We start from the raw sequence: 12,226 nt of genomic DNA on the forward strand, positions 1-12,226 counted from the left end.
TCTCCAAACATGCGGCAAGATCTTTTACGTCCATCCCAACAGTCAGACAAAACGGGACCTGGCTTTAACGGGACGTATTGCTCAGAAGAGATTTCTCCAGGCAATCTCTCAGCCCGCAGACAGATTGCCATCCAGGAATGTTCCCAGTGTAAGTAAGAATAGCATGTGCTCCAGCAACTGCTTGGGTCAGAAGGCAGGATGGTCTGTACGTTAGCACAGTAACCAGGCCAGCTGTGAGGTGAGCAGGAAGTGCCAAGGTCTTGTACACCCACTCGACTGTGTTCTTATTGGCCAAACTCCAAGTTAGTCCTTCACAGCACACTCTCTCTTTCTCTCTCTCTCGTTCCCCCCTCTCTCATGCCAATGCTCTCCCTCTCTCTGTCTTTCTCGTGCTCTCTCTCTCTCTCTCTCTCTCCCTCCCTCCCTCCCTCCTCTTGCTCTCTCCCTCTCTCTCATATGTCAATGCACTCCCTCTCTCCATCGCTCTCCCTCGCTCTGTCTCTCTCGCTCTCTCTGTCTTTCCCCTCGCTCTCCCTCCTAACTCTCTCCCCCCTCTCTCATGCCAATGCTCCGTTTCTCATTTACTCTGAGACGGTGTGTATTTTGGTGTGGGTGGGTGGGGGTTGCTCATGCCCTTTCTGAACCATCACTATTCCCTGTGTTTTGGGTTGCACTGGACCTGCCTGTTGCTGTATGGTTTAATATGGAAATGCAGTAAGACTGGGTGACCTTTCACTTGCTGAGGCCTCGCTGCTGGAGCTATGCGACATGGCACGGTGTCTGCGGGAGGCTGGGTGGGGGGAATCTATTCCCATCCGTCTCAGGAAAGTGCGTGTCCAGGACCTGAGTTATTTAAAGGCACCGAGGAGGTGTCTTAACACAGAGAGTTAGTTACCCACTGTGTCTCCAGGGCGCTATCGAGGTCTTGTCTACCTGTTCAGGTAGGCGGTGAAGATCTATGTGACACTATTGAGAAGGGAAAGGAGTTTCTCTTCCTGCTGTGTCCTGGCCAATAATACTCCATATCGTTTCACCCACAAAATGCACAATCACTCTATAATACATCAGCTTGTGTGTTTTGCGTACGAACACGGTCACTACACTTGCCTGTGACACGCCATGGGATGTTTTGCCATAATAGCAGCTGCATTGTGTGCCCACAAATATACGCACTTTACAATATATTCTGTGAAGCGCTTTGAGACGTCTCGAAGACGTGATAAGGCGCTGTATCAAATGCAAGGATCATTTTGATCAATTGCAAGCACTCCGGGACGCTACCCCGTGTGACAGGCGCTATAGAAATGCAAGTTGTTGTTCTTACTGTGCAGACAGTGGTGGAGCTAAGTGAATGTGTGTGCGCAGCGTGGGGGGGGGGGGTCCTGTCAGTGTCTAGTTAGGCAACCTACATCCTCCAAGGCTGGCTTTCAACACTGACATTGAAATGTGAGATTTACAACAGGTACCAGCCCCTGCGGATGCCTCTTTTTAGTAATTTACCACAAAGCATCTGAAGGATAGTGTTACACTGCCTGGAAGCTCCAGAGATTTACAAAATAAAATGGTTCGTAACCATCGCCCAGCGCCTTCTGTTCTCAGGATTTCCCTCTCCCCCCAACCGGAAATTGATGGCCGTGGGGAATGATTTATTGTCGAGTCTGAGCTGTAAAACTTTCGATCAAGTCAATGATTCCTGAACAATCTGCTCGAGAGCTTTACATAACGAGTCCTCGCAGTTGTTTTTCCTTGCTGGATTTGTCGTCTCTCTCTCTCCCTCCTTTTCTCGCTCGTTCTCTTTTTCTTTCTTTCTCTCTCTCTTTCCTCTTCATGGCTGTGCTGTTTTCTCTTCCAGCGAGCTCACTAACGGTTACAAATGCCTTGTCAAACGAGCATCGAGGTTTCAACAGATGCCTCATTTATTGCAGTCACCTCAACCTGATTACTTACGTTTTCTGTGTGGCTGAGAGTAGCTCCTGTTCCCCCATGCCCACCCCCCACCCACCTTTCCATCCCCACCCTCACACACCCGCCACGCCCCCAAGACACAGATCAGGATGCTCTACCCCCTGGTTATTGTCAATTTCACAAATCCGACTGTTTGTAATTTCAAAGGGTTTATAATTTCTAAAAAAATGTGTTCATTCAATTCACGGCTGTTTGTGGGACACTGCTGTGTGCAATTGGCTGCTGTGTTTTGCCCTCAAAACAGTCCCCAGAGTCACTCCACCATACAGTACATCCTGCAAAGCGCTCTCAGATGTCTCAACAACGCAATTAGATACTACATCAAACGCGGCAGCCAATTACTCCACAAACAGTCGTAGATTGAGTGATCAAACTTTTTTTTTGAGCGATTATTACCCTGGAAAGTGATTCGTCATTCGACTAACATCCAAGTCCCTATTTATCGCTAAGTAAACATAGGCATGTATGTGGAATGTTGATTTACAACATTGCCTAAGGTTTCACCCCGACCCGCCCAGGAATTGAACCCGGGTCCTCTCACTTACGAGGCAAGTGCTCTCACCAAAACGATACAGGACTCCATGATCTACCCAGTGTCTACCCTCATGGGGGAAGGGGTTGTAATCAACGCATTACAGATGGTGGTGGGAATATTGACTAGGTTTTGCCATACACTGAGCTGCAGCTGACTCCAATCCAATCTGGTCAGGAATATTAATGATTAACAGTTTGGGGTTAGGGCAGTGATAGGTTTGCAGTGGATGTTGGAGGCACTTAAGCGTTTATTTTTCTAACTATTAACGAGTGGGTATTAACAGGGGAGTGATAAAAGCTGTTGTTTGCGTTGTAAAGAAATTCTTTGATTGCTTTATCTGGTAACGAACCTTTATGGAACCATATCACGTCAACGCCACAGGAGTTTTTCATGGGATTGAGTGCTGAGTGTAGTGACTGTATATTTTGTAGATCATATTTTGTGTATCATAATCGCCAGTAGTTACTGTCAAGTGCAGCAAATGTGTGTTTGTTGGCAAACATCTTGCACAAAGCACAATTCTGCTGCGCACAGCTTGTGCCTCTTCAAGAGGACACTAAAAGATCCCATGGCAGGAAGGAGGGAGTTTCAGGCTGTATCCTGGTCGACAGTTCTCCAGATAAACTGAATCGCTCACCTCGGGTTGCCTGTGGGACCTGGCTGCGGTCAAAATGGCCTCCACCTCTGCCTCCAGTCGTAATTGTTGCTTGACAGTAATTACACTGAAGCGCTTTGAGATGTTTCGCCATGATCAAGTCACATTTCCTGTTTCTCACACGCACTGCCCTGTGACTGTCTCTCTGTGTCTCACATTCACATTATCCTAAACCTTTCAAGGCTCAGACTTTTGCAGCCAACAGAGAGAAGCATTTAATGATCATCAATAATCCTTGCATTTGATACAGGACTTTGTCACATCGTTGAGACGTCTCAAAGGGCTTCTTGGAATATATTGTAAAAATGGATTGGCTGTGTATTGTGTGGGCAAAACGTGGCAGCCAATTGCACACAGCAGTGTCCCACAAACAGTCATGGATTGAGTGACCAAAATACCATTTCTTGGGGAGTTGGGGTGGGATTATGATCCCCAGAAAGCCATCCGCCAATCGATCAACAACTGGGTTCCTACTTACGGCTGTGTAAACAGAGGCATGTGGAGTGGAACCCAGGAGCTATCGTTTGTGAGGCGAACGCGCTAACCACTGCACTACAGGACTCTACTCCAGATCCTCGAGGTGAAGGGCCGGTGTCTGAGCCTCTGCCGTCGCCCGTTGTGATGCTGGCTTCTCGTCAGTCCGTGCTGAGGGAGAGGGTTCACTGCTAGGAATGTCGTGGGCTGGGAGGCCAGGAGATGGATATTATTGACTCACAGAATGTGCTGAACACGTACCTCTGTTGATTTACAACATCTGCTCTCTCGCTAACATTTGCCATCTCGCCGTCCTGAAGTGTTTTTGCAGCCTTGCTTTAAAAATGGAACCACCTCGTTAATTGCTCAGGGACGGCGGTGGTTGTTGCACTGCGGAGGACGGGAAGTGCGAACAGTCAAAGAATCCCCATCGCTTCATCTCAACTCTCGGCTGGGCAGAATAATAAGATTAATAATCCTTCCACTTGATACAGCGCCTTATCATTTCGGCGAGACGTCTCAGAGCGCTTCTCAGAATATACTGTAAAGTGTAGTGACTGGATTTTGTGAGCACTCTCCTCACACGGGCTGCCACCCTTTGACAGAGGGAGCGGAGAGGGGGGGTTGGAGGTAGTAAGGACAGGCAGTTTCACTGTAACTGATGCTGGGGGCAGTTGGACCCCCCACTGCTGTGTTTCTGATGCCCGTTTGGCAGCGATTTGTGATGTTTAATTGACTGAAATGGGTTGCGAATACTGTCGGTGCCTCCAGTGACCCTCCCCTCCCCCCTTCCCCCAGACTCCCCACATTACTGGTTTGTTTTGAGTGAATATTTCTTACACTTGTGTATTATTCATAAGTGCTGCATGAATTTTCGCTAACTGCACTAAATAATTCACTCATATAGTACAAAGAGCCATGTGTTTAACAACTGTTCTGCTCTTGTCTGATTAACCTGGCAACACTTCGCTGTAAACTGCACCTTCACTCAATCCCGTCCTCTGTTACCTCAAGCTTCAACGAGTCACTAAAACCCAGCGCAGGGCAGATCCCTGCACAGTTGGGTCACTGAACTGCAGTCCTTGATAGGCTCTATAGCGTCAGTGTCTCAAAACACTTCACAGGGAATTGCTGGCAAATGTAGTGATTGTGTATTTGTAGGCAAAAGTCTGACCGACTTGAGCACCTGCCTGCTGTGTTTCTCGACGATCTGGCTTTTTGTATCATGGTATATATATGTATTCTTATATCCCCCCCCCAAAAAAAATAATAAAATAATAATAAAATATGGTCACTTAATCCACGACTGTTTGTGGGACGCTGCTGTGCGCAATTGGCTGCCGCCTTTCACCCACAAAATACACAGTCATTACACTTTACAGTATGACTGTGAAGTGCTTTGAGACTTCTCGACGATGTGATAAGGCGCTATATCAAATGCAAGGATTATAATTATTATTATTAAAGCCCATCATTCACCACGTTGCTCTGGGAATTACTGACTGTAGCTTCTGGCAGCTGATGTATCATTTATAACCTTTGACGAATATTACAAACGGTTTCTAATGAATGGTTCCCGAGTTTGTTGCTTGGAAGATTAGCATCTCTCTTGCTCTCTCTCCCTCTCTGTCGCTCGCTAGCTCTACCCCCTCCATGCCCTGGTTTGAAGTCCGCTTTGGCTGCCCTCCTTTTGATAGTTTATTCATGACCTCTTCCCGAGCCTCATCAACACACTTGAAATTAAGTAAGCACAGAGAGAGAGTGACAACAGCCTCAGGAGCACTTGCTGCTCGGCTGGCTCTGGCCTCCTATTCATCCCTCGTCCCCTCCGCTCCACTATTGGCGGTCGCACTTTTCAGCCACTGCCGCGCCGAAGACCTGGAGCTCTCACCCAATCCCTCCCCTCCGCCTTGTCCCTTCCTCCCCCTCTTTTAGACCACGTCTGAAGACTTTCCTCTTCGACCATGCTTACGGCCACCTCCCTCCCTCCCAGCTCAGTGTCAGGTTCCGCCACTGCTAAAGCACTCCGAGACATTGCCCCACGCTGTATAAATGCAAGTTGTTGTTGTTGCTGCTGCTCGACTCAGGTGTAGTATCAGGATAGGTCATTAGATCAGGAACACGGTGGCTTATCAGTATTATTATAGTAACTGGACCTGCATCGAGTAAGTTGTAGGTGAACGCAACAGCCCATTGGAGCACAGCGTGGTGGTGCAATCTGGGGATTGTTGGCCAAGGCATTGGAAGAAACTTCCCACTTTCAGTCTCATCCGAAGGACGGCAGTGCCAAAACCCAACGCTCATCCAGTTCTGTACTGAAAACTCCACTGCGCTGGAGTGACAACCGAGACTGTTGTTAGGGCTTGATCCCTCGACCTTCTGACGCCGTTCAGGAATAGCCCCAAGCTGTTGGCTTTCCCGCTTCTCCAGGCCCTGAGCCGAGACCAAGAATTCTTTACTCGGGGAACCATCGATCGCAATCCGAGTGATCCCGACAGAAACCTGGAACGGGACGGGCTGACAGGAGACCCTCACTCCCTCCCTCATCCCCACCTTTGCATTCCGTCTGCATTCAAAGACAATAAGGAGGTGTTGCCATGCCAACTCGGGCCCATTAAATCCTGCTAATTATTTAGTGCTAACAGTAGCTCGGTGTGTGTGTTTATTAATTACCTGAAAATGTCAGGTAACGGGCTTCAGGCAGGGAGTTCGAGGCAGTAATTCAGTCGTGAGGCTTGAATGTCATGTCAGATGTCACCAGAACCATGAAATGAACACGTTGGTGGGGGTCCTGTAGCATATTGGTTCAGAGCGCTCGCCTCGCAAGCGAGAAGCGCCTGGGGTTGATTCCCGGGTGGGGCAAAACCTTAGTTAAGTTTCCTTACTGCACACACACACACACCTCTGTTTACCCAACAGTAAATAGGAACCCAGTTATTAGTGAATTGGTGACTCACTTTCCGGCAGTAATAAACCCTCCTCAAAATAAAATGCACTCAATCCATGACTGTATGTGGGACACTGTCGTGTACAATTGGTTGCCACATTTCGCCCACAAAATACACAGTCACTCCACACTACAATATATCCCCTGAAGCGCTTTGAGACGTCTCAACGACGTGATAAGGCACTATATCATAAGTGCCTATATCATATCAAGTGCAAGGGTTATTATTATTACTATCTGAAGCTTCCAGCTGCAGCGGCCTGGAGACCTTCTGTTGGAGAAATCATTAACATTTTTACTTAGCTCTGCAGAACCAGGGAAATAATAAGACCAACTGGTGAGATGGCTAGGGCCAGCTAACTCGTTACCAGAGCAACTCAAATCCTTTCCCCCCCCATTACCTTCCTCCCCCCCCCCCCACTCCTCCAACCTCTCTCTCTCTCTCTCTCTCTCTCTCTCCCCTCCCCCGGGCGCAATCACTTTCAAATCCTCACAATATTAGCTCACCGGCTCAGCTCAGTGCATCAGCCTCGATGCTTGACTTGTGCTCTTCAATTTAATGGAAACTGGATTACTCACCGAGCGTGATCTGATCCGGTTCGAATGGTCATTAGCTCGGGTAAAGCTCATCATTCTCAAAATTGCTTTGTGATTTCAACAGCTTAATGGACTTTGTCCGAAAATTCCCAGCCCAGCTCAGACCTGATGGGATTTCAGGCGTCACAGTAACTGTCGGCCCCATAAAGGGTCCTTCACGCATGGCAGTGGAGGTCTAATGCCCAGCCGCGGGGGGAAGGAAGGAGGAATCGGCCGTAAGCACGGTCGGAGAGGAAGGTCCTCGGTCGTGATCTAAAAGAGGGGAAGGATGGGGCGAGGCAGAGGGGAGGGATTGAGGGAGAGAGATCCAAAGCTTCGGGGGGTTAGTGGCTGCTACAAGCGCGGCCGCCAATGGTGGAGCAGAGGGGACGAGCAGGAGGCCAGAGCCAGCTGAGCGGAGGAGGCGTATAGTGGAGTGGGGAGAAAGCAGGTCGGAGAGGTAGTGAGGTGCCAGAGCATGAAGGGATTTGCGGACAAGCGAGAGGAGCGAACTGACTGATAAACAGCAGTTTCGTGAAATGGAACAGGAGTTGGTGACAGGCTGACTGGGGCTGAATCACATCATATCACAGACCCTCAGCGATCTCCGAGGGTGTAAGAATTCCGAATATCTTTTAATAAAAAAAGCGAGCGCGTCCAATTATTTTCCTGATTTCCTCCCCGTTGGGACAGCCAGTGCTTCTGGTCCCAGCTCCTCCTCTCTCTGAGGGAACAGTTCCACAGCCCCTGGGTGTCCTCCAATTAATTATCTTTGTGTGTGTGAGCCTCAGTAGTTTTTGGTCCCAGACTGTGACGTTCTGCACTGAGAATTCCATGCCCCCAAAACAGCAGAGTACATACCAAAGAATGACGTCTCTTTTTTTCTGGTTGTATTTCCAGGACCCCAGAAGCAAACACAAATTTAAAGCCCACACCTACGGAAGCCCGACCTTCTGTGACCACTGCGGTTCTCTGCTGTACGGCCTCATTCACCAGGGCATGAAATGCGACAGTGAGTTTGCTTTCCATCACCAGCTTCAGGGGAGCGGAGAGGGGAGTGGGGCGGGAGGGGGGGGTTTATCGTGGAGTCCCATAGCGTAGTGGTTAGTGCGCTCACCTCGCAAGCGAGAGGTCGATTCCCTTACTCCACACGCCTCTGTTTACCCAGCAGTAAGTCCGGTTGTTAGTCGATTGGTGGGTCGCTTTCCGGCTGCTAATAACTGATTCAAAACAAATTGTGGTCACTCAATCCCCAACTGTTTGTGGGCCACTGCTGTGCGCAATTGGCCACCGTGTTTCGTCCACACAGTCGATTCACTTGACAGTATATTTCTGTGAAGCAAGTTGAGACGTCTCAATGACATGATAAGGCGCTGTATGAAATACAGAGATTATTATCATTATTATATGGGATCATTATATAACTTTGAAATCCCGCAGAGATATGCAGGCGCTTTGCTTTCACCGAAGCAGGCTGAGTTCTCTGATCTGTATCATCAATGATGGGATTTGGGTGTAAAATATTGAGTTACAAGTGTCGAGCCTGGGATTGTGGTGCTGATGAGCAGATTACACACGGTTTAGGTCAGCGTCTGAACCCGTGTAGGCAGATGCTTGAGAGAGAGACAAGACCAGATCCTGTAAATACAGACCCGCAGGTGCCGGTTGATGCTTCACTCGGCATCTCTCAGCCGGGCGGCGCGCAGCTTAATTACCTGTCACGGCGACTGCTAAACTTCAGAGAGTCACCAATCAGACCGTCAGGCCATCGATGGCAAGCTAACCAGTCTCATTACCGCGCCGTGTCTCCACGCTGGAGATAAATAACCACCTGTTTGAAATTCAAGTCATGCGTGCGACACATGAAAGGATTAACACAGAGCTCTGCTGACGGTTTTCTCTCCTCTCCATTAGCTGCGCTTTCTTCGTTTGACAAGAAGCGTAAACATACAAATAGACGCCTTCAGAGGTTTTGCTCGTTGGCGCCGTTGAATTTTTAATGGGAGCGTTTTACAAAAAACGATCCGCGCATTAATTACGAACAGATGTAAACTGCGCTGTGCTTGTGTGTGTTTGCGTGTGTGAGCGCGTGTTTGCATGTGTGAGCGTGTTTGCATGTGTGAGCGTGTTTGCAGGTGTGAGTGCGTTTGCGTGTGTGAGCGTGTGTGCATGTGTGTTTGTGTGGGTGTAAGTAGGTCACTCGCCTGCCCCCCAATAAAGAGAGTGTCTCTGGTATAAACCGTGGCTCAGTGTAAACGCTCTGCGGGCAGATAGGCTCAGCCATGGCTCGTGTTGCGGCTACGACTCAGGCACTGCGACCAGCCCACGTTAGCGTGCGAGCTCCTCACTGACTTGTGCAGCCAGCTCGAGGGCTGAGGGCACGTCCACAACCCCATCGCTCATCGATGAGACAGACAGAGGGTGACCCCCACCATACACAGGAGGGTGACCCCCACCATGGCGTGGTTGAAGAGGAGGGGTGGTGCTGTCTCTGAGACGAGCTGACAGTTTGATGTGCTTTCCTCTCCGCTCCGCAGCCTGTGATCTAAACGTGCACAAGAAATGTGTCGTCAACATTCCCAGCATGTGCGGCACCGACCACACCGAGCGGCGCGGACGGCTCTACCTCAACATCAAAATGAAGGAGGATGGGGTGCTCAGTGTCACAGGTACTGCACCGCGCGGCACAGCATGGCACCCCCCCAACCGAACCCAACACAACCCAATACAGCACAGCAACACCCAACTCAACCCAACACAGTACGGCACAACCCAACCCAACCCAGCATAGCACAGCACCCCCCAACCCAACACAGCACGGAACCCCCCAACCCAATCCAACACAGCACCACCCAACCCAACACAGCACAGCACCAACCCAACACAGCACAGCACACCATGACCTGGCACAAAAATAAATTATGCTTTTATCATTACACGCACACTACACCGCGCACACGCAGAGAGAAACACACACACACACAAAATCACCCCTATTCTCATCAGGCTCAGTTTGCTCGGTGTCGTGCTCCGCCACTGTCGAAACGCTCTGGGACGCTACTCTGCGTGAGGGCCGCTGTGTAAATGCAAGTTGTTGTTGTTGTTGCTGTCGTCGTTGCCTCGGCCAAAAAGTCCTGGATGGAACCGAACCGCCCCTTGCATTTGACAGTGTGCGCTGAGAGCAGTGTATCGATTTCCCAGCCGTAATCCTATCTCAGGCCCAGGGCGCAGTTCTAAGCAGGTCACGCTCACAGGCCTACATTGCACATCACACCCCTCACCTACGGTCAGGCCCTGGGAGCTGCCCTGTGCGTATACCATCTGAATCCCTCAATGAGATTACAGCCTGTTAATCGCCCCATTATTCTCCCTCTCGTCCCTCCCAGGCAGCTTGTTTTTCCCAAAATAAGGTTGTGTTCTTCAAACGTCTTGGGCTAAGTGCGTTAAAATGAAGGATGAACCTATTATTAGGATTCGCTTAACCAGGCAAACGGCTTTCTCTAACCTGAGATTCATCTTGTGAACATAGTGATGAACACATCAGGCGGGCAAATTGTATTTGCCTTTTTTTTCTCCAGCACTGCACACTGCCTCCCTCTGCCTCAATGTCTCTCGCTATGTATGCCGGGTTTGCCCTGTATAGCGGAGTTCCATAGCGTAGTGGTTAGCGCACTTGCCCGGCGAGCAAGAGGACCCGGGTTCGATTCCCAGGTGGGGCGAAACCTTAGCCAAGTTTCCTCACTCCACACACCTCTGTTTCCCTAGCAGTAAGTAGGAACCCGGTTGTTAGTCGATTGGCGGATCGCTTTCCGGAGGTAATAATCCCTCCAAAAAAAACACACACGGGTCACTCGATTCACGACTGTTTGTGGGCACGGAATATTACTTTACGGAATATTCTGTGAAGCGATTTGAGACGTATCAACGGCGTGATAAGGCGCTCTATCAAATCCGGGGATTATTATTATTAATGATATAGTGACTCAGATTTATCCTGGATTTGGCCTCTGTGATGACTCAGATCGTAAAGGAGACGGAGTGTCGGAGCCCAGTGCTGTGCAGGATGCCCTGACTAGCAGACCTTTAGCACCTCCTGGTGGCTGCTCTGTGTAGTGTAGACATTTATTCCCTGGACTGGACGGAGGGTGAACTCGTCGCTGAGCTCACCACTCACTGGCCCTTTCCTACGCAGGACGCGGCTGGCAATGTGGGGGGGAACGACGTGAAGGAAAGCTGCCGGACGGAGAGTAAATGTTACAGCTGATAAAATTTCCAGGCGTACGTAGACCTCAGTCTGGTTCAGAAACTCTTTAATCACGACGACTGGTTTCCGTATGCCTCAGACCCTGCGCTGACCCCCTACAATAAAATCTCAAAAGCGCTTCGCGGGGAATTCCTGTCGGGTGTAGGTGACTGTTGCATTCATATGGAAATGCACCAGCCGTTGGCATGCAGCAAGGTGTCGCACCGTGAAGTGCCGTAAACCTACGGCCCTCTGACGCAGAGGTGACAGCGCTGGTCGTTGAGGTGAGCCCGTGTGGGCGAAGGTTAGGGTTAGTGGACCGATGACCTGTGTGCGGGAGATGGACTTCCGGTTAATCTGTGAGTCAAAAAAGCAAAGCCCGTCTGTGCTGCTCTACCTAACACCTTCCAAAAATAAGCTGTGTTTTGTGAAGGGAAATGAATACTGAACACAGGTATTTTTAAAAAGTATCAATTGACCACGACACCAGATACCAGTGTGTGAGAGATTAGAATACGAACCGCGATACTGCAAGTGTGCAGCTGAGTCATTCCCCGTTTGAGAGGGGATTAGACGCGCACTTAAAGAATGAAAGAACCGAAAAGGATTTGCAATTAGAAGAGAGCGAGCTGGGGGAGCGAGGCGGGGAAAGAGCAGGGGGACGGGATTAGAGTGGGTATCTGCCATCTGAGAAGAGGGTGGGGTGGGAGTGGGTAGAGCGCTCACCTCGCAAGTGAGAGGACCCGAGTTCGATTCCCGGGCAGGGAGGGGCGAAACCTTAGGCGAGTTTCCTTACTCCGCACGCCTCTGTTTACCTAGCAGTATGTCGTT

General features: G+C 49.8%; 1 protein-coding gene and 1 non-coding gene across 3 annotated transcripts in view; both read left to right on the forward strand.

Annotated features, from left to right (window-relative positions):
* The window catches only part of LOC103175619 (protein kinase C alpha type), a 90,296-nt gene that overhangs the window by 54,347 nt on the left and 23,723 nt on the right, over positions 1-12,226 (forward strand). For both annotated transcript variants that reach the window (XM_042342585.1, XM_042342584.1), the window contains 2 exons: positions 8,053-8,164; positions 9,690-9,821. In XM_042342585.1, coding sequence (XP_042198519.1) covers positions 8,053-8,164; positions 9,690-9,821 — 244 coding nt within the window. The remainder of the gene's footprint in view (positions 1-8,052; positions 8,165-9,689; positions 9,822-12,226) is intronic.
* Positions 10,799-10,872, forward strand: trnaa-ggc. Its single transcript has one exon. It is a non-coding gene; the product is annotated as a tRNA-Ala (tRNA).

The sequence above is a fragment of the Callorhinchus milii genome, unplaced genomic scaffold (assembly GCF_018977255.1).
Source record: "Callorhinchus milii isolate IMCB2004 unplaced genomic scaffold, IMCB_Cmil_1.0 Scaffold20, whole genome shotgun sequence".
NCBI lineage: Eukaryota > Metazoa > Chordata > Chondrichthyes > Chimaeriformes > Callorhinchidae > Callorhinchus > Callorhinchus milii.